This window comes from Psammomys obesus, unplaced genomic scaffold (genome assembly GCF_907164565.1).
Source record: "Psammomys obesus unplaced genomic scaffold, mPsaObe1.curated_primary_1811, whole genome shotgun sequence".
Classification (NCBI taxonomy): Eukaryota; Metazoa; Chordata; class Mammalia; order Rodentia; family Muridae; genus Psammomys; species Psammomys obesus.
In genome coordinates, this window is record NW_026596120.1 from 16,106,681 (window position 1) to 16,131,446 (window position 24,766).

Consider the following 24,766-nt stretch of genomic DNA (forward strand, 5'->3'; position numbering starts at 1 on the left):
TTTGTAGACCAGGCTGGCCTGGAACTCACAGAGATCCGCCTGTCTCTGTCTGGGATTAAGAGTGCTGGGATTAAAGGTTTATATGGCCATACCTGGCTGTTCCCATTTTCTAAGACCTCTTTCCTGGGCACGGTGGCACACATCTTTAATCCCAGCACTTGGGAGGCAGAGGCAAGTGGGTCTCTGAGTTTGAGGCCAGCCTGGTCTGCATAGTGAGTTCCAGGACAGCCAGGGTTATGAAAGGAGAGACTGTCTTAACAACAACAACAATAACCAATAAAATAAAACAAAAAGTCACCTTTTTTTTTTTTTTTCTGTTTCTTAGGCCCCATTCTAGTTTTACGCCTATTTTGGCGGTGGTTTGTTTTTGAGACAGGTTTTTACTCTAGCCCAGGCTAGCCTGGAACTTGCTATGTAGCCCATGCTTGCCTTGAACATGCTGGTTATCTTCTTCTTCTTCATCCTTTTCAGTACTGGCATTCTCGCATCTGTGGGTTTTTGTTCTGTTTCATTTTAACTGTAGATTTTGCATATGGGTTACTTCAATATCTCGAGATCCATCTACTTACACACCATGGTGCATTTGTGGAGTTTAAGAGGGCAACTTGCTGGAAAAAGTTTTCTCCTCCACAAATATGGATCTGAGAATCAAGCTCAGATCTGCAGGCTTGATGCCAGCAGCCTTTACCCTATAAGCCATTTTGCTAGCCCCATCTATTTTTTTTTGTAGATGATATAATTTCATTCTGTTTTTATTGCCAAGTAAGATTCCCATTGGGCATAATGCCATGTTTTCATTGTCCATTTGTCTGTTGATGGATATTGAGGCTGATCCTATAATTTGGCTGTTGCCAATAGTGTACAATAAAGATGGATGTATAACATGTCCCTGTAGTGTGCTTTCTTAGGTCCTTTTAGCTATTAATTTTATGAGGAATAATATAATTTTTTTCTGTGTTATAGGTATCAGCATTATTTTGGGAGTGGCTGAGGGTGAGTTCTTTATCCATGATGCTGAAATTCAGAAGTCAGCACTTCAAATTATCATCAATTGTGTATGTGGCCCAGATAACCGAATATCCAGTATTGGCAAATTTATTTCTGGCACTCCTCGGAGAAAGCTGTCTCAGACCCCCAAGAGCAGTGAGCATACTCTGGCCAAGATGTGGAATGTGGTCCAGTCCAACAATGGCATCAAGGTGCTTCTGTCCCTATTGTCCATAAAGATGCCCATCACAGATGCTGACCAGATCCGGGCCCTGGCCTGCAAGGCCCTGGTGGGCCTGTCTCGAAGTAGCACTGTTCGGCAGATCATCAGCAAACTTCCCCTTTTTAGTAGCTGCCAGATTCAACAGCTGATGAAGGAGCCTGTGCTGCAGGACAAGCGTAGTGACCATGTCAAATTCTGCAAATATGCAGCTGAGCTCATTGAGCGAGTATCAGGAAAGCCTCTTCTCATTGGCACTGATGTGTCACTGGCACGACTGCAGAAGGCAGATGTTGTTGCTCAGTCGAGGATCTCCTTCCCTGAGAAAGAGCTGCTCTTGTTGATACGAAACCATCTCATTTCTAAAGGGCTTGGGGAGACAGCAACTGTGCTGACCAGAGAGGCTGACCTGCCCATGACTGCTGCCTCACATTCTTCTGCCTTCACCCCAGTAACTGCTGCTGCTTCTCCTGTCTCTCTTCCCCGGACCCCTAGGATTGCCAATGGCATTGCAAGTCGACTGGGTGGCCATGCTGCTGTGGGTGCCTCTGCCCCTTCTGCTCCCCCTGCCCATCCTCCACCACGTCCCCCCCAGGGTTCATTGGCTTTGCCTGGCCCATCGTATGCAGGCAACTCCCCTTTGATTGGTAGGATCAGTTTTATCAGAGAAAGGCCATCACCGTGCAATGGCAGGAAAATTCGGGTGTTACGGCAGAAGTCGGACCACGGTGCATACAGCCAGAGCCCTGCCATAAAAAAACAACTGGATAGACATCTTCCTTCCCCACCTACGCTGGACAGCATCATCACAGAGTATCTCAGAGAGCAACATGCTCGCTGCAAGAACCCTGTTGCTACCTGTCCTCCTTTCTCTCTCTTTACTCCTCACCAGTGTCCTGAGCCAAAACAGAGGCGGCAGGCGCCAATAAACTTTACCTCAAGGCTAAACCGCAGGGCATCATTTCCAAAATATGGAGGGGTAGATGGCGGGTGCTTTGATAGGCACCTTATCTTTAGCAGGTAAGGAGAGATTCCCCATACTACTTGGAATGATTTAAATCAGTGTTTGGTCAGTTTCCTCACTGAGTGATTAAAGTCATTTGTTGGCCTGAAGTATTACCGAATGTCATTTAATATGCTATGGGAACTAAATAATTCTGTTATGGGTTTATTTTAGATTATTGGCAGTATTTTGATTCCTTTGCTGTCATCACAATCAGTATGTTTTTTTTTTTGTTTTTTTTTTTAGAATTGAAACAACTCACTGTTTATAGCCATTTCTCAAACTTGCCTTTTGTGCTGGCCAAGTTGCCTTCTCTCTGATTCTTTATAAATTTTACATACAGATCATAGGACCACACACTTTATACAAGTTATTTTCATTGAAAATTTAAACTACTAGCTCGGTGTAGTGTCACATGCCTTTAATCCCAGTGCTCAGGGAGGCAGAGGCAGTTGTATCTCTGTGAGTTCAAGTCCAGCCTTGTCTAGAAAGTGAGTCCAGGACAGCCAAGGCTACACAGAGAAAGCTTTTATCGAAAAACAAACAACAAAAAAGAAAATTCACTGTAATTCTTTAGAATCTACCTTTTGTTTGAAAGACTTCACGTTTTGAAACATATTTTTCTCTCATACCATCTAGCAAAATTTGTGTTTTTCAGAGTTCCCAGACATCGTTTGTTCTGATTTATGCATCCTCTCTGCTTAGATTTCGCCCTATTTCAGTGTTCCGGGAAGCTAATGAAGATGAAAGTGGCTTTACCTGCTGTGCATTTTCAGCCCGGGAGCGGTTCCTGATGCTTGGCACCTGTACAGGGCAGCTGAAGCTCTACAATGTCTTCAGTGGGCAGGAAGAGGCCAGCTATAACTGTCACAACTCAGCCATTACACATCTTGAACCTTCCAGGGTGAGGGTTCCTTCGCTGGGTGCTCTCATTTTGGGATGGATTGGGGAGCTAGAGTTAAAGGAGTCTTATGGGTCTTTATTTTAGATGAGTCATTAACTAGAACTCCAGTTGATGTTGACTCCTATTTCAGAAGAATGCGAGATATTTGGTCAGCTTTTGAAAGGGGAGTTTCAGCTGTGTGTAGTGGTACATGGGAAACTGAGGCAGGATAATCGTGAGTTCAGAACTAATTTGGATTACAGAGTAAGTTCTTGGCCAGCCTAAGTACATGGACCCTATTTCAACAAAAGACAAACAAACAAGAAAACCTGGGTCCACAAGGTGGGTCTGTGGGTAAAGAGCTCACTGTTCAATTCCTGTCTACCTGCGTTTGCTCCTTGGAACCCGTGTGAATTAGAAGAAGTCAACTCTCCAGAGTTGTCCTGATTTCTTACATGCATGACACACTGGTCTTCATACCTACACATCATACACACCTGAACAGTAAGTGAGTAATAAAAAGAAAAAAAAGAACCATCTTTAGGTCCCTGGTGATAAGTATATTTTTCTAGTCCCCTATAGGCACATGTAAGTATAATCTTAGTGATTTTTAACTCCTTCATCTTGTAGGATGGATCCTTACTTCTGACATCTGCCACTTGGAGCCAGCCTTTGTCTGCACTTTGGGGGATGAAATCAGTATTTGATATGAAGTATGTATTTATTTGATTTTGCAGCATAGTATCTTGTATTTTGTGTTTTATTTACCTACTTTATTTCCCTTCATCCTGTTTTAAATTACAATGTTTTGAGAAAAGAGGAATAATGTCAACTGTTGGTAATTACCTTTCTCATAAAATTTAAAATTTGTATTTAATAAGAATTTGTCTTAGTTTACAAATAATCTTGTGATGACTTTATATTCCTGTTATACAGTGGACTGTTCAATAGCCCCAAATGGACATTTATGTGTTATGTTTTCATAACAGTTGCATTAATTTCTGGGATATTTAAAAAGCACATGTCCAGTGTTTTAGCTATTTCTCTAACCAAAAATACTCCTGTTATTTGGGATCTGCTCTGGTGGACTGATAGAGGGACTTTTCTTTTTAATCTATGTATACAATTATTTCTTCTTCAGAAACTAAGGATCTTCAGGTATGTGTGGTTTGCTTGTATTTTCAGATGATTGAAGAGTATGTCGTACAGTCTGTTACCTCAGTAATTTTGTTGTTCATAGGCATTCCTTCACAGAAGATCACTATGTTGAGTTCAGTAAGCACTCTCAGGATCGAGTCATAGGCACAAAAGGAGACATTGCCCATGTAAGTACTTAAGAACCTACTTCTATCAAGCTGATTTACTCATTTACTCACACTGCAATTTCTGGAGGTAATGAGGGAATTGTGTCCTGTTGGCAGCTAGAAATTATTTGGTGATGTGGGCGTAGTAGTCCATGTCTGTAATCCCAGTCACTCCAGGCACTAAGATGGAGACTGCTGCCTCACAACTGGCCTGAACAAGTAGTGAGCCTCTTCAAAACACCTTTAAAGACCTGGGAGCTGAGTTGGAAATGTAGCTCACCGAGAACTCTTGCCTAACATGATCTAGAAGCAATCTATAGTATCTTAAACTACAAAAATACCAGAGTAAATAAATAGTTGTAAATTACACGAGAGCCAGGCATGATTGTGACTACCTGTGACTCCTCACTTTAGGGGCAAGAAGATCAAGAGAGCAAGGCTAGTACTGACCCTAGTGAGTCTCTGTCACAAACAGTAAGCTGTAAGGGAACATGTGAAAGGCTTGAGTATGAATCCGGCAGTTTGGAAAGTACAGTAGTCTATCTGTCTCTTTTTTTCCTTTTTTGTTTTTTGTTTTTGATACAGGATTTCTTTATATAGACTTGGCTAGTGTTGAACTTAGGATCTTTCTGCCTTAGCCCACCAAATTCTAGGATTATAGGTGTGGGTCAGCCACACCCAGTTGAGAACAGAGGTTTATTGATTTCTTACCAAATTTTAGATGAAATAAAACCCCTGCCTTTAGGGAGCCTTATTGGGGAGACAATAAAGAAACATTATATATTAGATTGTGGAATAAGACAGAGCAGTTGTTTAAGAACCCTGAGGGAAGTGTGACTATCATTCAAGTAGCTGAAAAAGTGGGGTAAGAGCTTGTGGAGGATGTAAGATAGTAAATCCTGAGGATTTCCCCCTTTGGAAACATAAAATATATAGAAAGTTGTAAAAAAGAAAAAAAAATATACACCTATTACCTAGGTTTGTCATTTTAGTATTTTGCAGTATTTTCTGTGTAAATTTCTCCTTTTTAAAAAAAATCATTTGGAATGGGGTTATGACATTGTGGCATTTTTATCTGTATACTGTTTATCTTCTAACAATAGAGGTAATTATGTAACTAATTCCAAATAATTCCCAGATATCTATTATCCAGTCCACATACAGTTTCCTAAATTATTCCTAATGTACTTGGTTTTAAAGTTTGTTTTTTTGTTTTTTTAAACCAGGACCTATTGAAGATTCATGTAATGCCACTTGGGTTATGTCTTACTAATGTTTTAGTGCTAAGAATCTTTCCTCCAGTTTTCCTGATTTTGAATTTTGTAGCAACCAGGCTGGTTGTCTTGACCATGACTTAGGCTTGTCTATTTCTTTATCAGAGGGGTATCTTTTTAAAACTGGAAAATTACAGCATGCCTTAGGTTATGGGAAAGATTTGGTCTCTGTATCAGTTGCAAATTATAGGCTTTAGAATTTTTTAGTATGATAGGGCTAAAAGATGCTCTGGAATTTTAAGGGAAAAACTAGATATTTCACTGATAGCTTTTGAGTAGTATTTTATGGTTAGTCATTGATCTTTGATGACAACTGCTCAAGTTTTAACTTTGGAAACATTTTCTGTTTCTTCAGAACAGGAGAAGAAAAGGTTTGTTATTTTAAATCCTCAGTGTGGGTTGAATTCTCATTTTACTGTGGGAAAAGGTTTTTTCCAAGTTCAGCTGGGAACTTAACCATTGCTCAGATAGAAGTACTCTGCAGTATCAGTTGTGTAGCATCAGAGCTTCTGTATTGTGGTTTGAGAACACGGGGAGGCATTTCACAGTCTCTCTTTGAACCTGTCACTGTGTAAATTGGTCTGATTTTTCTCTTCCCACCCCTTCTTCTCTAAAGATTTATGATATTCAGACTGGCAACAAGCTGTTGACTCTGTTTAACCCAGATCTTGCCAACAACTACAAGAGAAACTGTGCCACCTTTAATCCTACAGATGACCTTGTCTTAAATGATGGCGTCCTCTGGGACGTCCGCTCTGCACAGGCCATCCACAAGTTTGACAAGTTCAACATGAACATCAGTGGTGTTTTCCATCCAAATGGCCTGGAGGTCATCATCAATACAGAGATTGTATCCTTTACCTGAGTGTTACGCAGAAATATTTCAGTGGTTCTTTTCCGTTTGCTGCACAGAAGTCAGTTTCTAGACATGAAAAGAGGAGAATAGACTGCTACTGTTGGCAGAAAGATAGCTCTCATGGCATTTATGTGGGATTATTTGCAGGAATATCAGTAATTATTGGCATTTAGAGTATCAGTACTTAGTAGGAAGAGAAAGAAAAAACTTCAGTTTCTATTAGGTTTAGAGAACCATTTTGGGTTGGGGCTTGTGGCTTATGGCAGAGTACTTGCCATGCATGTTCAACTCCTACTCTCATAGAACAACAATTCTCAATGTTTGTATAAAATAGTTTCCCTTAATCACACCCCTCCTAGTGGGACCTTCGAACTTTCCATCTTTTACACACTGTTCCTGCTCTGGATCAATGTCGTGTGGTGTTTAACCACACTGGGACAGTGATGTATGGAGGTAATAAACCCTTTACTTCATTCTCTTTATCATTCTACACTCTCTTGATTGGGTACTTCACTTCACTTGTGAAAAGCAATTGAACATTAAAAGTAAAAAAAAAAATGGTGACGAAAGAGAAGATGAACATTTTTGTTGATTTAGGATAAAAGGCAACTAGTTTTAAAGATAACAGATTTGTACAGAAAGAAGTCATTTTCATGTTGTTAACTTAAAAGACATTGTATTTGTTTTCTTGGGATATTTTATAAAACTTCAGCCATAATACTTACTGAGATTGGGGATATTGTGTGCTGTACTGTGTTGGATATATAATGAAGGCTCCTGGATAAGAGGTAACTAAAAGCTGAATAAATTGATTGGCAAGGATACTCACCAAAGTCTTTTTTGACCTTTGTAACTTCCTCATTTGTGGATCAGGAGTGTTTCTGATTTCGGTACTGTTTCATTCCTCTCCCTCCCTCATCAGCAATGTTGCAAGCAGATGATGAAGATGACTTATTAGAAGAGAGGATGAAAAGCCCCTTTGGGTCATCCTTCCGAACATTTAATGCAACTGATTATAAACCTATAGGTAAGTCTGAAAAGGACAGGTACTCACTGATCATTATTTTCTTCATGTTTTTATATTCTTCCTTAAAATCTTCCATTTTTCCAGACTCCTTATTGACAGGTACAGAAGTTATAGAAATATCTATGAATATTGGCCCTCAAAATTTATTTTTAATTCTGTGTTTGTGTGTTCTGGGTATGGGTATGCCCATGTGAGTGCAAACGTGTCGCAGTAGCCATGGGCATCGGGGCCCCTGGAGCTGGTTACATGTGGTTGTGAACTGCCCACCATGGGCGCTGCAAACTGAACTGCAAGGATGCCCTTTTAACTGTTGAGCCATCTATCTCTAGTCTTAAATATTGGCCTTTAATTAATTCCTTTAAACAAAACCAGGTTTTTAGGTCAAGCAGTAATTTAATTTTCAGTCACATGCTATTTTTCAGCAACTATTGATGTGAAACGGAACATATTTGACCTGTGTACAGACACCAAAGACTGCTATCTTGCTGTCATTGAGGTAAGGGAGGCTTATAGAGACTGTTACCTTTTGTTCTGGTATTTAAGGTAATTTCCAAGTTGTATTTAGGCATTTTATCTGACATCAGTGTATTCCGAAGTAATATTCCTAATGATAGATTGTTGATAACCTACTAAATTGTTAGGGCCTGGGAGATGTGTAGTCCAAGAGAAACAATGAGAAAAATCCCCCTTTCAATTTCTGGCTCCTGGACTTAGCTTGTCTTCCTTTCTCAGAGGAGTGCTTATCTCCCATCAGAGGGAGATGTTCATTGCTTCTCCTGTGCTCACAGCTACCACTGCCTACACAATTTTAGAGTCTGCCAAATAATTGTAGGTCCTGGAAGTTTTGTTATTTATGTGGTCAAGGTAAAGGACAGCAGTCAGAGCTGTGGTATGGATATGGGCCCTCTGATTCACTGCTTATTTCAGAATGGTTGTTCCATTCCAGAATCAAGGCAGTATGGATGCACTGAACATGGACACGGTATGCAGGCTTTATGAAGTGGGCAGACAGCGTCTGGCAGAGGATGAGGATGAAGAGGAAGACCAGGTCAGAGATCTTTGAATTTTCTGTTAAAGCTTTGAGGTGTATGTTTTCTGCTTTTTCTTGGAGGGGATTAAGATAAGTCTCTACATGTTGCCATATTTGGAAGACCTTTTATTATGTCTGAAACTTACAGAAAGTGAAATTTTGTTAGAATAAAATCTTTTTTTAGATGGATGTATGACAGTACTCATTTTAAAACAAAAAGGGGCTAGGAAACTAATGTCATTAGACAAGGTTTCAAACAAGCAAACTGGTATTGCATGCCTGTTGTCTCAGTACTCAGGACACTGAGGTGGAAGGCTTGTGAGTTTGAGGCCAGCTTAGTTCACATAGTACGGCCAATCTGAGCTACCTGGAGAGTCATATCTCAAAAACACAAATCCCAGTCCAGAATGTTAACAGTAACAGCAACCAAAACCACAGTACCTAGTGACTCCTTGCTCCATTTATAATGTGCAGTTGAGCAATCTCCGGATTTTATTCCCATCCTTCTTATAGTGTATTTTTGGGGCTTCAAGATAAGTAGCTTTTGTAGGGCCAGTGAGATGCCTTATTGGTTAAAATTGATTGCTGCCAAGTCTGATGATCTGAATTCAATTCCCTGGACCCATGTGGTAAAAGGAGAAAGCCAAATTTTCTAAGGTGTTTAGGTTGTCTTTTTAACCTCCATATGTGTACCATCACACACACACCCATAATTGCAACAAAAAAAGATAAGCAGCTCTCATGTTCCAGTGTCAGTGAAATCCAGACAGTCACTCCTGCTGGAGATGGATGATAGGAAGAGTAGAATGAATAGGTAAAGATCATTTTGATGGTTTGGAGAAATTTAAACATAAGTACAAATAGGCCATGTTATGTCCCACAGTCTTAGCTTTGCCTTTCTTACAAGTTAGGTCTATGCTGTTCCACATCAGCTTTGAAGAGTGTCTCCAACTTGAGAGCATCAGCAGGTTTTCCTGATGCTGGGCTCACAGTGTTCTTAAAGGAGTACCCTCTGGTGTACTTCACCTGTCCTGTTCTTCAGAGGATCTATTGCAGAGTTGATACAGAGTTGAAATCGAAGGACTAGCTTTTAACTACAGATTATGAGGGTCAGTAAAATAATCCTTTCTAGATCTTGAGTTAATTTTTTCACTTTTATCTTAGGCCTTTGTAAGGGACCTTAAGGTCCCCTGGATGCCACAAGATGAGAAGAACTGTGTCCTCTCTATTTGTATTGCTATTGTTTATGCTCTCCTCACTCTCCTGTTTTGATTGATAATTAGGCTCTGGTCAGGGCTAATGAAGTACTTTTCTTTATTGTGTATCCCAAATATCATGCATTTAACATTTACATTTACAAGAATATTTTTGTTTGGTTGGTTGTTTTTTGAGACAGGGTCTGTCTATTGTGTAGTCCTGGCTGTTTCTGGAACTTCTGTACAGACCAGGCTGGCCTCGAACTCACAGCGATCTGCCTGCCTCTGCCTCTAGTGTGCTGGGATTAAAGTCTTGCCCCACCATGCCTGGCTACAAGAATATTTTAAAGTATAATTTTCCTTTTTTCTCTTGCTCCCTTTTGTGCATGTCCTCTCTGTTCTTTTTTGGTACTAGAGCTCAATGAATACAATGCTGAACATATCCCAGCCCCTCACTGTTTTTAAACTTTGACATAGGGTGTAACCAAGTTGCCCATGTCATGTTAAAACAACAAAACCAAATCGCAAAGCAACTTTACAAAACAAACAACAATACTAAAAACACAAATTAAAAAATCCAGAAACCAGTAGTTTTCTGAGTGCAGTGGGCTAAGGAGTCACATTTTTCTCTCATAGACCTTTGTACTGACTAGACTAAGGCATTATGTGCAACTTTGAAATTCAGGTGTTTGTTTCCCTGTTAGGCTTTACAGTTATAAACCCATCATCTGCTTCCTGAAAGACAAACACTTTACTAACTGTAAGCCTGAAACAAACGAGGTATATTTTAACTTACTCATGTAACATCATTATGCTTGCTCTCCATATTTTTGAAATTTATAAAGCTGTGGGCTGTGGTCTTCTTGGGGGGGGATCATCACCTGTACCAGTGAGGCCTGGTGTCTGTCTTTCAAGGCGGAGCTTTCAAAGGAAGCTAGGGTTACCTAACACTGAGAGGTAAAGGGCTGTTCATTGTGTTGGCTTCATTCTTGAGTAAGTGGGTAGTGAGAGAGACGAAGGCCCTGAGCGCAGGTTGTATGTAGCTTTGCCATCAGAGGCCTTTATGAAGTAGTACTGCAGTTCTCTCCCACCTTCTCCAGGGAGCTGTGCTAGGAAAAAGACCAATTCTGTCTATGAGTCTGCTTGACTTTACCTTTCAATAATTAAGTGAGAAACATGCTGGAATGAGGATAGGTTGTTGTTAAGGGTTTTTGACTTTATGGTTCTGAAGGAAAAATAGAGGTTATCTCAGCATGGATGCTAATGTCTGCGTATGCAGGCTCAGGTGGCCCCTGGCAAGTAGCTCTGGTGCCCAGGGTATAGAAGAGTGAAAGCTTTCTAGGCCAGAGGGGCTTTGTTGTATGCGTTGGTGTGTGGCGTGGGTGAGTTAATACTACTTTCAGATTTCTCAGGATCTATAAGTTCACGGTGTGCTAACACCTTCATCTGGTTCCCCACCTGCCACATTTCAAGTCTGAAAGACATCCATTGCCGAATGCTTTTTGATTTAGAGATGTTTGGGATGGAATAATATTATTTATTATTATTAGTCCTCTTTGTAACATTGTATTGGTCCAAATTGTTTCTAGACTCTTGTGGTGATATTGTGATGTATTTACAGTTCCCATTGAATCTTCTCCCCACTACCTTTCTGAATGCCTCCTGAATTTTTTTAAGTGCACACTTTGGTTTATACGCTTCACCTGATGTTTAAAACTAGACTTTTCATTTTCATATGAATTATTTGTTATTCAAAATTTTGTCCTGGTCTTGCTACCTGGTCTTTGGTCTTCTCAGATGGTTCAGGTGTCTCGTGTGGCTTAGGGATGCAAGCAAGCACCTGTGACCAACACCTTTGAATTTGCCTTTTCATCTGAGCAAAACAAGCTCAGAATAATGGATGGTTAGTTGCTGTTTGCCAAAATGGTCTACCTTAAAGTACCTGTACAAAATGGTAGTTATTGAGAGAGCTTTATTGAGATACATTTAAAATACTCCCAGGGTAGTTTCCATTTGGATCAATGAAATGGCTCAGCACTTACAGTCATCTGCTTCTAGTCTGATGACCTGAATTCAGTTCCCAAAACCATGTGTTGGAAGGAGAGAACAGGCTCCTACAAGACGTCTTCTGATACATGCACGCACGCACGCACGCAGAGATGTCGTCTGATCTCTAACTGCATGGATATATGAAAAAGTTGCCCTTTACCCCCAGGCGTAAATAAGCTTTGGAGATGTAATAGAGAGCATTGAGCTATACATCATGTTGATAAATGAGATGTACAGGAAGACTTAGCCCTCCATAGTTGGTTCTGAGGCAGCTACTCTGCATGCCTTCAGGCAGTTCATAAGAGTATGGATGAGCCTGTCACCTGCTTGAGGTCATATTATTCAATGTTTGCTGTCTGCATTGTAAAAAACTGATTTTGTCAATTTGTTGTTGGCTTTTAGAGAAAATTATGAAGCCAAAGATTAATATGTAATAATTTTTTCTAGATTTTGAAAAGTTAAGAGTTATCAGTTGTTTACTGATAACTGTTTAAATTAAACTGATTTACTGTTTAAATTTATTAAGAATAACCTGAACAAGGGAATAATGCTTTCTTTTTTCCACTCTGTTTGGAATCTGGGACACACTGTGTGCTGTGCTTCCTGTGTGTTCTCCACTGCCTAGAAGTGGATGGTGAGTCCACACCAACTACACCCTTGGCCAAAGGGGTTTTTTCCCCCCTTAAAGAAATATAGTGAAAATGTACCTGAGTTAAATTCTGCTCGTGAGGGGAGACAAGCACATGGGCGTGTGACACTGAAAGAAGCTGTATTTTAGGATAGTCAGTCCAGGGGCAGGGTTAAGTAAGAGCAGGAGTGTGCGGTAGCAAGAATGACACACTAAGTGTCGCACGGGAGCATTGTGTCTCAGTTAATCACATTTTAAAAGCTATCCTTGTTTGGAACTGAAAGAATGTTCTTAAAATATGTTCTTAAAACAAAGACCGTTCTTAAAGTATGGCCAGAAATTTGGTTTTCTGATTGGTTATATTTTGGAAGGAAATATAGGCTATATGCCATTTCTCTTGAAAAACAGTTTTTCAAGAATTTTGAATTATCTATGAACAAATGCTACACTAAATAAGTTAGGCATAGCTGTAGAAAGTTTGCACAAATCCTGAAGAACCAGATAGCTTAGTTTGTAGCAAAGGTGGCTAATGGCATTGCCTGTACTTGTGATTCTGTCCTGGGGAAGGTGAGGTGGACAGAAAAGCGGAGCTTGTGAGCTGTAGTTATTATTTAGGGATTCACATCACAATTTCACTTGTGTAAACTTCATCCACAAAAATTGACTTACTGGGCATGGTCCACCATGCCTTAATTCCAGCATTAAGACATCTGGATCTCTGAGTTTGAGGCCAGCTTTGTCTACTGTAGTGAGTTCCAGCTCGGCCAGGGCTATATACTGAGACCCTGTTTCAAAACAAAACTGAAGAATTGACTTACCATTCTGCATCTTTGATGGAAGTTAGGCAGTGTATACTTTTCTCAGGTTATTTTGATGGTCACACCTGAGAGCTAGACCTGATTTAATCTGAGTACTTCATTTGATAAGAAATTGAGATTCAGAGAAATTGGCATTTGGTAGATTTTCAGTAAGTGGCCATTGCGTTTTTTGCAGTTCTGTATTGTAGGATGCATCCCAGAGGCTTTGGGATGTTTAGCTCATGAAAGATCCTACAGAGCTGAGAGACAACTGGCTGCTGGGTAGAGAGCAGTGCAGCAGTGGAGGGCAGCACATGGGAAGGAGAAAGGGTTGCAGACTCCAGTGATTGAGAAACAAGTTAACTGGAAGTGGAGCCAAGGAAGTGGGAGAGTTGAAAGTAAGTTTCAAATTCTGACCTGGTAATTGAGAAACAAGGTTCTAGTGCTGTTAGAAACAGCCAGAGTGGTTGTAAAACTATATGAGTTTTTAACAACAAATGCGCTTTGATACATTGCATGTACATCAAATACTGCAAAAGCTTAGATGCACATACATTAAACAAGGGTAACAAACAAAGCCACACAGAACACTTAAATTAGCTAGGTTTGGTGGTGCATAACTGTAATTCCAGCACTGGGGAGGCAGAGGCAGGCGGATCTTTGTAGTTTAGTCTAGCATGATCTACCTAGCAAGTTGGGACCCTATCTCAAACAAACCAAAACAACAATAAAATCCCACTTAAAAATTACCCCACAGTTGGTCTTCCTGCTAATAGTTTCGGCTCAGTGGGGGCAGCCTGATTTCAGAGCACATTGTACACTGGAGTGGTGTAGGCAGAAGCCAGGTGTTCCTGTGTGAGAAGAAAACCTAAGTGAGCAAGTTGGGTAGTGGCAGCTGAGTGTACCCAGGCACCAATTTGGTGTCTTTTCAGCAGTAGGTATGTGGAAGGCACCTAGAAACTGACTACTAATGAGAAATTGTAAGGTTTGAGGAGCTGAATCCTCTGCATAAGAAGTGCCAGCAGTGGAGGAGAGTTTAAAGGTTTCTGAGACAGAGATGTAAAAACAAAACAAAACAAAACAAAAAACAAAACACACCTGTGGTAACAGGCTCCCAGGGTGGATTCAGCCCAGAGCAGTAAGCTTGCCAGAGTCAAGTATAAGACCAGACGCCAGAAGAGGGAGTTTTTGCCTTTGATTTGGCAGGAGGAGGTTAGGTTGTTTCCTGCAAGCTTTGGGAGCTTTGGATAATTATGAAATTGACTAAGATGGGCTCAAGAGAGAAAAGCATTTTATACTTCATTCAGTTTTAAAACTTATTAGTAGACTTTAAAATGCTCTGGTCCTTAGTTCCTGTAAACTGTCCTTATGTCCTTACTGAAGACTTAAGAAAATTAGAAGAACAAAAGCCAGCAGTTCACATCTAGAGCCAATGGAAACCTTACTTAGGCAAGAGAGGGCTCAAGCTGTCTCAGGAGGTTGTTGTGACTCACAGAGATTGTTCTAAATGTTGTTTCTTTAGAATATCTGTATGGGTTCCACCACATAGCTTAGATTCTGCTGCAGATTTCGGATAGGTCTGGGAGCTCTTGTTCCATGATCCAAGTTTCAGATTTGGATTTTAACAGTGAAATGGACATAACTCTCTGTGACACAGCACATACCTGCACCAACAGTGGTCATCAGAGACAGTGAGGTAACAAAATGTGCCTAACTTTCTCTATAGTCTGCTCATTCTTTCCAGCTGGTCTTCCAGAAGTAATGAGTCTGTATCCTAAGCCTAAAAGCTTTGCTTTACAGATGCTGGAGTTTAACCCTTGCTTTATCTATTCTCCAGCATTGCTCTTGATTTAGAAACTTTTTAGCTCTTTTTAGACAGCCAAGCTTGAATTTGTTGACTGGTCAATGCCTAGTTAAGCAGTTAACATGGCCCCTTAACTGTGGAACATAACAGAGTCATGTTTTCTTTGGCTGGAGTGGTAGACATTTGTGTTTGCCTGGCACAGATGATGTCCTGGTTTGTATTCCAGCTTCATACATTCAAACCCCCCCCCCCCCATTCACCCCCTGAAAAAGCTTGAGAGTTACTCTATTTTTTGTTTCTGACAGGTCTCATCTGTCATAAATTTTAAACAAAACATAATTAATTATAATTAATTAAAATTATGTTTTGTTTAAATTAACGTTAAATTTTAAGCAAAACATAATTGTTTTGTTCCACAAAGACGAGAGACATATGGTCCTGGAGTCTTTCTTCTTTGATTGATTTTAACTTTGGTTAATAGATGAGAGCTACTTTTGTTCAAGGCCATGCAAATGTGCTTGCAAAAGAGCTGAAGTTATGATCTGATGAGCATTTTGGGTTTCTTCTGATTTTGGTCCCCTTTTGTATATCTTTTATTTGTGTGAGCTTGTCTGTATTATTCACTTCCTGCTTCTTCCAGACAGTTTTAGCTCTTTTCAGGTGGGTCAATGCTCAGTAGCTGTTGAGTTTCTGTTTCTGGAAGTGATATATAGCCACAGCTGTAGAATAGTGGTCTCAAGTGATCTCTGTCTGTCTGTCTGTCACTCTCTCTCTCTCTCTCTCACACACACACACACAGACACACACACACACACACAAGTAAAGTCACATGCTTATATACATTAGGATTACTGGATAATATTAGTTTTCTCCATGTAGCAGCCATAAATTGTTAAAAGTCTAAATCACTGTATCAAACAGCTTATCAAGATATCTCTATGGGTTGAGGAGATGGCTGAGTAAGTAAAGTGCTTCCTGAACAAGCATGTGCCTGAACTTGAATCCCCAGAACACATAGAAAGCTGGGGGAAGCAGCAAGCAACTATATCCCATAATTCCTATAGTGAGGGGAGAAGTGGGACAGGAGAATCCCGGGAAACTTTCAGACTAGGCTAGATACTGTGGCGGAAGAACAAGAGATCCTGTCTTGAACAAGGTAGAAGATGAGGATCAGCACCTGAGGTTATCCCTTGATCTCCATGTATCTCATGGCACATGCATGCCCACCTGCACTAACACCAGAGAAGCACAGTCACACACCAGAGGCCTTGACGCACAGTGCTTGTTGACAAGTCTGGGTTATGCTGTAGCTCTGTTCCTCCCCACCCCCTTCATTGTGGTGCTGTGGTTTGAACACAGGGTCTCATCAACACAGTGATTTTTTTTTTTTTTTTTTTTAAGTGAGTGACAGGAGATTTAGAATCCAGGGTACCTAAAGAAAATGTTTCACTGTTTTTTTATTAGGTTCCATATTGTAGAATAGAAGAATGGATGAATTTTCTGGCACTCTTATCATCCATCTATCTGTGTGTGTGTCTGTCTCTGTGTGTGTGTGTGTGTGTGTGTGTGTGTGTCTGTCTGTCTGTCTGTCTGTCTATCTATCTCCATCTATCATCTGTCTGTCTGTCTACCTAGCCATAATCATTGTGTAGCAGGAATGGTAGGTATCTGTTCCCTCTGACTTGTGTGCATGGTTTGTTGAAGTGTTTATATTGAGTGATTAGCAGCTCTGGTAGGAATCTGCCTGTTGTTTAGGAGCTGAGGGGTTTAGGAGCTGTCACTCAGCAACTGTGCTCCTTCTTTGTTTTGCCAGAATGCGGAGCTTTAGATTTAAGGCAAGACCTTTTGTTCCAGAGTCTGACCTCAGTTCACTTGCTTTGGTTGATGCAAGAGGCAGAGGAGTCCTTTTGGTCTTTCAAGGTTATGGCTTGAGACATCGGTGAGGCAGGTTTTCTGTTTCTTTGCATAAGGGCTGCATGACCAGAATGCTCTTGTAGAGGGTCAGTGAACCTTGCTGAGGTGGTTTTCAAATGTCTTGAACATGTATGTCCATCCCAATTATCACTAGTAAGTAGGTCTGTGCTAGAAACAGTTTATTCTTCTTCCCCTTGGATAGGAGTCACCACATGGCCCATATTGGTTAAGCCTTTGTATTTGTCCTAATGGACTTTATGCTTTCTCACCAGGAAGAGGAAGAACAGGAGGAAGAGGATGATGATGAAGATGATGATGATACTGATGATTTAGATGAACTAGACACTGACCAGTTGCTGGAGGCAGAACTGGAGGAGGATGACAACAATGAGAACGCAGGAGAGGATGGAGACAATGACTTCTCTCCCTCTGATGAGGAGTTAGCAAACCTTCTAGAGGAGGGAGAGGAGGGGGAAGATGAAGACTCTGATGCAGATGAGGAAGTGGAACTGATCTTGGGAGACAGTAAGTATAGGGCAGAGTTTGGGATGAGCCTTGGCATCCAGGTCCAGGTCTCTTCCTCTTGTACCAACCCAGTTTTGAAGACAGCTGTGCTTGGGTTCTGCTGATTTATCACTCTGGTCCCTTGAGGAAAAGCACTGTGGCATCAGGCACCCATGTTCTCCTGTCATACTTTGTAACCATGCCAACTGGCTCTCACCTCTTAACTTTGAAGCAAAGGCTGGTGTACTTTCTGTCTTTCTCTCAGGGCAAAGCCAATGATTTTGTTTTCTAGGTCTTGTGGTCTCTGTCGCAGCCACTCAGTTCTGCCGTAGTAATGAGAAAGAAGTCACAGGCCATACATATATTGAGGTTATGGCTGTGTTTGAATAGAACTTATTCTCAAAATAGGTAGTGAGCTTACAGCTTTTGAATTCCTGCTTTAAAGGATTGGCCTTAGGAAGGCAGAAGCATAGCTGTCACCTGAGGGTTAGACGGGAGTCAGTCTGAAATAGCTCTTCACAGACTGCTATATGCCTCTTTGACTGTTGTATAAAAATTAAGGGCCTTTTGTGGGAGAACTCTTTGCTGGCTGCTTTTGGCCAGTTCCTTCTTAAGGCTGAGGAACAAATGCATCTGTTTTGTTCATTCTCCCGCCCCCCTACCCTACTTCTTGTTCTAACGTCTAAAGAACAAACTCTAGTTTGTGTTGGTGTCAGCTGTTACTTTCCTGCTGGTGGATGTCTGAGGCCATTCCTACCTTTGCTAGTGAATCTTGAATAAGCCAACCAGCAGCTTTAAGACTGGGCAGGCACCACCATCGCACTCTTACACGTCTCAGCATTGCCACAAGAGTGCCATTTTTGGCAGATTTCTGCTGGCTATGGTCCTGGTTCTTTATATTACTACCCTGCCTGAGTGAGGAGTGCTGTCTCATTTAGCTAATATACCCAGCATTCTCACAGGCATGGCAGATACTCTGTGAGAGTGACAGCCACTCATCACAGAGGGCTGTTCACATTTAATTAAATTAAAAATTAGCTTCTTATTTCCAGTTGCTCTGTAGCTATGTTGCTACTGCGCAGAGCAGTAAGAACACACTCATCATTTTAGAGTATGACAGAAAGTTGTTTTGTGATGGCCTAGTCCAAGCAGACTCCAAGCTGCTCCATCAGAGGGCCTTCTGTTCATGACCCTGTTTCCCTGTTAATTTATTCATTCACAGTAATTCTTTCATTTTCTCTGGGACAAATATCTCTTATATATGCTAGAGTGAGCCTGACAGCTGACCACCTCCCACAGTACTTGAAGCTCGTGGTAGGAGTGGGGTTGCCTATATCCACCCATCTGTTGTATATCTTATTTAAAGGTTGAGATGATTCTGTGCTTTAGCCCACGGCCATGACCTGAGAGCCAGGTAAGGACCCAGGGACATTTTTAACAAGATACCAATAGTGAGATATTAGACACAAATTATACCTCCCTTCAACTGTTAGTAATAATGCAGGTTAGGTGGGACCAGTCAACAGTAGAGAGCTGGTGCCACCTCCATGTATGTTACTTGATTTGCTGTTTTTTGTTTTTAAATAAAAGAATATGTTACCAAAATCCAAGATTTAAAGAAGTTTTCAGATAAACTGGACAGACAGTCAAAAGCTACTTTTGAAGGAAGGGGATTCAGCAACAGAGTTACAGTATTACCGACAAGGATTGTAATACAAGTATTGGGTATTCCATTTTCGTTCAGTCAATCCTGTTCCTCCATGTGCCTACTTATAAAATGAGAAGTGACTAGACTACATATTCTGAAGAATTGAATCCCTGCTTTTAACCAGTACAGAGATCTCCATAAAAGGGGGGAATATAACCTAGACAATGAAAATAAAACTGCTTCCCCATCAAAGATAAAATAGAGAAACCTTCCTACCCCCTACTCTAACCCTGACAACTGCCTTCATTCACAGGGCTGTGTACTTAATCCATGATGGGGGCAGTGAGTGAAAGCAGAGATCCGCTACCAGTGACCGTGTCCCAACAATCCAGATGACACTTCCAGCTTCTGCTCATGCTTTACAACAGTAAATGAGACATAGATGTGCTATGTGCATTTAATCACCAGAGGAGCGAAGATAACTGGGCTTTTTATTCTGTTATGTTTCTAAGCCTGTACCCATTAAATGCAAAGAAAAATGGAAGGAGTCTTGGCAGAGCAGCAGGGACGCCCCTGTGGTGATGAGATGGGTTTAAGAGTTACTTACAGCAAGGAGCCAGACCCATGCCCCAACGTTGTCTAGGGCTTGGACTTGGCTACTTTGATAGTAGAACTGTTCGCATTCCCAGTGCTGGGGACAACTTGCTTTCCAGATACGTAGCATAATCCTAGTTTGCCTGCATTGGGATGATACATTTTGGTTATGAAACACACTTTTTAAGTTATACTTTGGGTCCTGTTCTGGTCAGAACAGTTGACATTTAAGTGTTTCTCTGAAAGGGGGGGTTCTGGGCAACAGTGGCCACACTGATAATGCATGTTGACCTCAGCTATTGTACTTCCATGATAGATACTGGTTCATCCAACAACACTTGGATTTACTTTATCAGATGGGGCTGCATGGTCATCCCCTCAGATCCCGAGTTTGCCTAGTCACCTAATATGATTTACTGTTTGGCCCAGGTTGGCTCAAGTTCTGCAGTCCTCTGTCTTTATCTTCTGAGTGCTAGCATTACAGGCATGTGCCACCACGCCCAGCTTCTGGTTTTCCATTGGTAATTTGAATATAAACCCTCTCTATTTGTATTTGGTAACATTACACCTTCCTTTTGCCATTCTGAAAATTCCTTCTCTCAAAGCAAAGGTAATCTGGAAAACTTTAGTTACGAGAATATTGTTACTGTAACTTGGATGTAAATATTGATGTATAATATATGACAACATGTGGATATTTTTGCTTGGACTCTGAGGTGGAGACACAGAAGTTGACACCCGTAGGTTGTCCGCTATTGCTCTTCTCTGTGTTTTATATCCTGCTCCGTGTGAATATCGCTATCCCCGAGGCTCTCAGTAGAGCAGATTGTGCTAAACATTTACAAGTATTGTCATTACAAGCCTTGTTCACTTCTCTGAAGGAACTCAACTTTTCTGAGCTTATGGAACCTTTTAATGTAGAATGAAAGCCACACCGTGAGTTGCTGTCTGACTTTGCACTGGCCCTCCTTCCTGCAGGGATACAGCTCTATACCAGAACCCTAAACCTTGAAAGAGGCATGTTGTCTTCAGGGTCTTTGTGACTCTACTTCTGGGGACCCCTTGCTCTTAAACCACAATAGGTCGGAACACTGAGGGATTATTTCTAGTTCATCTGCCTGTGCTGCAGAGACCTTTCAGATGGGAGGTCCTGACCAGAGGCTGGCGATTGGGTGACTGCGACATTTGGGACTGAGAAACGCCTAGAGCAGGTAGATAAAAAGAATCCTTTCACCTGATCCCTGCTGTTGTATACGAGAAAGGTTGCTGTGATGGTCACTGAGCCAGTATTCAGCCCTTAGATGTGATGCAAAGTTAAGTCGTGGCTCTTCTTTTCTGTGGGGTAGGGGGTTGAACCCCTTGGCTTCCTGGGGGTCATGGGCAGGTGGGCCTGCATTGTTGGCTTGCCTTTAATGCAAGTACTGGAGGATCCTTAGAGGTCAGCAGAGGCATCTGGCGGGGCAGGTGCTGTGTGGCTCTGGGGCGTGGACAGTGCCTTCCTCCTGTAATTTTTGTCTCAGAGAAGCTCCTGAGGCATGATCTAGATTCAGGTGTCAGCTTCTCATTCTGTAACCACTCCATTGTGTTTCTTACTCCTTGTCATGTTTGGCCATGTTTTTTTCTCCTTCCTCAGCTTGCCCTAGAATCTTCAGGTACCTTGGAGAGGTTGGTGAAGCGTTACACTTGTGGGCACCCCTTTCCATGTGGACATGCCAGGGCCCAGGTGTTTCAGGGCTTGGGCTGAAGCCCAAGGGTATATTGCCCATGTTCCTTGGAGCCGTATGAAATTATTTTCACAGCTTTGTTACTATTTTAAATTTTTTTGAGGGGTCAAATAGATGGTTCAGTGGTTAAGAGCACTTGCTCTTGCAGGACCCGGGTTTGATTCCCAGCACAATATGATGCTTCTCAACCACCTGTAGCTCCAGTTCCAGAACTGATGCCTTCTTCTGACCCACTCGGGCACCAGACACACGTTGCAGGGCAAAACATCCATGGTTTTCTCTACCATGTAAGCTCCAGGGATAGCAGTCAAGTTGGCAGGCTTGGTGGCAGTTTTACTGACCTCTTTTCATAGCTTGACAAACACTAGGCCTTAAGTGTTACCAGTTTTCTCTGACTTTGATCAGACAGGCATGGTGTTCCTTTGTTTTGAAGGTCCTTTGGTGGAGGGAAGAGTTAGGACAGGGTCTCACTGTAGCCAGGCTGGCCTTGCGCTGCTACTCCTTCCAAATTAGGGTTGTAGTTTTGTCCCTCATACCTGGCTCTGAGGGGCTTTTTTGCTCCCACTTAGTTTCAGTCCTCAGTGGATCCTTCCAGAAGTGTTAATGAGTTCATTCTTTGCCTGCAAAGTGAGCCAGGGGCACTTGGTCTCTGTGCTCCTTCTGGCTTCCTACTTGTGACAGATGGCTTTTCTGTAGCTCTTGACAAGGACTGAGCCCTGGGACGGTGCGCCTGTGTAGACTTCTGAGGCTGGAGGGAGGGATTCAGCCTGCTTCTCACTTTTAAAATAAATTTTAGTGCGTCCATAATAAGGTATCTGTCATGAAAGTATGGGGTTCGTGTATAAAGGCTATTAGAGTGAAAGGATGAACATGCTCACTAACCATCACCCACTTTCTTTGACAAGAGCAGCTAAGAAATCTCATTTGGTCTGATCCAGAATATGCTTTTATTTGTACTGTCATGTTGTTAGCACTCTAGACTTACTTATCCATCATACCTGCTACTTTGATTTCGATCCTCCTATTCCTCTCTCCCACTCCTCTGGCTTTACTCTGAAAGCTGGCCTGGAACTCAGTGCTTCCTGGGGTCAGGCTTCTGATCCTGCCATAAGGACAATAGGCCTGGTGCTGGAACCTCTGTGCTCCTCTCAGTCCTGTCCCTTTGCAGCCCAGTGCCCCAGGTGGAGGCTTGAGGACACTTGCTTACTCTCTCTGGGGCATCCCAGGCAGGAAGCAGGGCCTCCAAGTTCAGGTCTATTGAAAGGAAGAGAGCCAGAGATCCCAGGGGTGGCCAGTGTTGCCAGCAACAGGCAGAGTCTCTGGAGCTAAGCTCCAAGGAGGTAATTGATGTGTTTTCTACTTTCTGGAAAGTGGTAATTAACCCTGCTCAGGCATAAGTGTGTTGAATGCAGGGGTTTCCTACAATCCTAGCACATAATCGTCTCTCCCTTCTCTTACCTTTCAGCAGACAGCTCGGACAACTCTGATTTGGAAGATGACATCATCTTATCTCTGAATGAGTGATGTGCCATCCCCACTTGGAAGAGAATCTTGGCAGGCGAGAGAAACTGAGTGAATGAATTCAGAACACCTGCCTTTTGCTGCCTCCCAGGGCTATCCGTTAAGGAGCTGTTTGCCCTGCATTCAGAGGACTATGATTTAGAGTCTCCCTGGAATCTGAGGGCCCTTCTAAAAACAATAACCACACATACACACACACACACACACGCACACACGCCTACAGGGACTAGGCCCTAGTTTGCGTCCCTTCCTCTTAGGATGGACATAACTTTCCTCAAGGGAAAAAACAAACATGTCTCTGGGTATTTCACAATATATTTTCTTTGTATAATGTTCTTTACTTAAAGAACAAGAAATAGTTTTTTATAAAACTGTAAAAAGAAAAAAAAAAGCAACAGGCATTTATAACTGAGGGTCTGAACTTATATCCACCAGTCTCCTATCCCTGCACTTCATTTTCTTTGGAAGAAAATGATGTCTAAAGAACAATATAGAGGCATTTTTACATACGTATTTAAATGAAGAGGAAAATCGTGGTTTCTTAAATTGATAAGGATTAAGAATATTTTATTATAAATATAATATATGATTTTTTTAACCTGTTTTGTTGCCTCATATGCTGTCAAGTTAATTTGTTTTCCTTTGTGCCAGAACGGGAATAGAAGGCACAGCCTGCTTAACTGGGGAAAATGCTTAACTCCCAACCTTAGTGGCCAGGCGCAGTCAGTCGTGTGGACCCTTGTTTTGTGGAGTTGAGAGAACTTTAGGGGTATAAATTCATTCCCTCTCTTTCTCTTTGTGATTCAGTTTTTCAAAAAGTCTTTTTTTTTTTTTTTCCTTCCCTTTCTCCCCAATGTGGAAATTACAAATCAAAGGTCTTTTTCTTTAATGTAAAGTGTATTTATTTAAAAAAAAAAATACAAAATAAACTACAAGTCTGTCTTTGTTTATGGCCTTTCCTTGTTTTCTTTGTTACCAAAGTGGGGTTTCCCTCTGAGTCTCCTTACAGTTCTGGTAAAGAAAGAAGGCCTCAGAGCCCTCCACATTGAGAGGACACAGCCATCCCACAGCAAATCCCCAGGGCGGACAGTGGTTCTGTCCTTGAGCCTGGCCTGAAGTTGCTGGAGGCCTTGTGAGAACAGGTGGTAGAAGAGGTGGGGTGGGGTGGGTTCAGGGGGCTGCATCTCTCTCTCTCCTCACGTGTGGAACCTTTAAGGAATATTCTGGCCACCCCTTACCTGGGATTAGGGGGACTTGAGCAGGTTTTCATTCCTAAGAGTTGAGAGGTACTTGAGGCTTGGTTAGGCTGGATTTGGAGAAAAACTTCAGAGGTCTAAAACTGACAAGGTATCAGGGGCTCATGTTTTGCTCCTCCCACCACTTCCTACAATAAATATAAAAGGTTAATTTCTCTGATTTTGACCAAACTGTAGCTTCGGTTTCTGTTACACAGGTATCACACAGCCTCAGACACCCCTCTGTCCCTTTGCTGAGAAGGGTGTGCTGGTTGTAAACAACACAAGGTGAAAACCCTCCAGAGGCAGGGAGTGCCCACTCCGCCAGGAACACGACCTGTCACACTCAGGTGGTGGCCTGTACCAGAGGTACAGCCTGGTCCTTTAAGCAAGCCCTGGCTTTCCGTTTTAGGTCCATTTATTTAGGTCAGCATCTGCTTCATACCATGCCATTAAGTTTAGCTGACACCAGCCAGTGGAAGTCTGATGCTGGTCCTGAATGCAGCTTAAGAGAAAACAGTAAAAACTCTGCCTTGTCACTAGTGCATCTCATCTGCCAGGAACTCTT

The 24,766-nt window shown here is 41.8% G+C and overlaps 1 protein-coding gene across 2 annotated transcripts in view; it reads left to right on the forward strand.

Moving 5' to 3' along the window:
• Nucleotides 1–23,958, forward strand: part of Dcaf1 (DDB1 and CUL4 associated factor 1) — a 56,980-nt gene extending 33,022 nt beyond the window's left edge. The window contains exons 14-24 of one of the 2 annotated variants that reach the window (XM_055629585.1): nt 964–2,227; nt 2,916–3,114; nt 3,724–3,806; nt 4,334–4,418; nt 6,288–6,521; nt 6,887–6,980; nt 7,450–7,554; nt 7,977–8,050; nt 8,501–8,602; nt 17,245–17,497; nt 22,908–23,958. In XM_055629585.1, coding sequence (XP_055485560.1) covers nt 964–2,227; nt 2,916–3,114; nt 3,724–3,806; nt 4,334–4,418; nt 6,288–6,521; nt 6,887–6,980; nt 7,450–7,554; nt 7,977–8,050; nt 8,501–8,602; nt 17,245–17,497; nt 22,908–22,966 — 2,552 coding nt within the window. In that variant the 3' untranslated portion in view covers nt 22,967–23,958. The remainder of the gene's footprint in view (nt 1–963; nt 2,228–2,915; nt 3,115–3,723; nt 3,807–4,333; nt 4,419–6,287; nt 6,522–6,886; nt 6,981–7,449; nt 7,555–7,976; nt 8,051–8,500; nt 8,603–17,244; nt 17,498–22,907) is intronic. The other variant, XM_055629586.1, reaches the window with a different exon arrangement.
• The last annotated feature ends 808 nt before the right edge of the window (nt 23,959–24,766 follow it).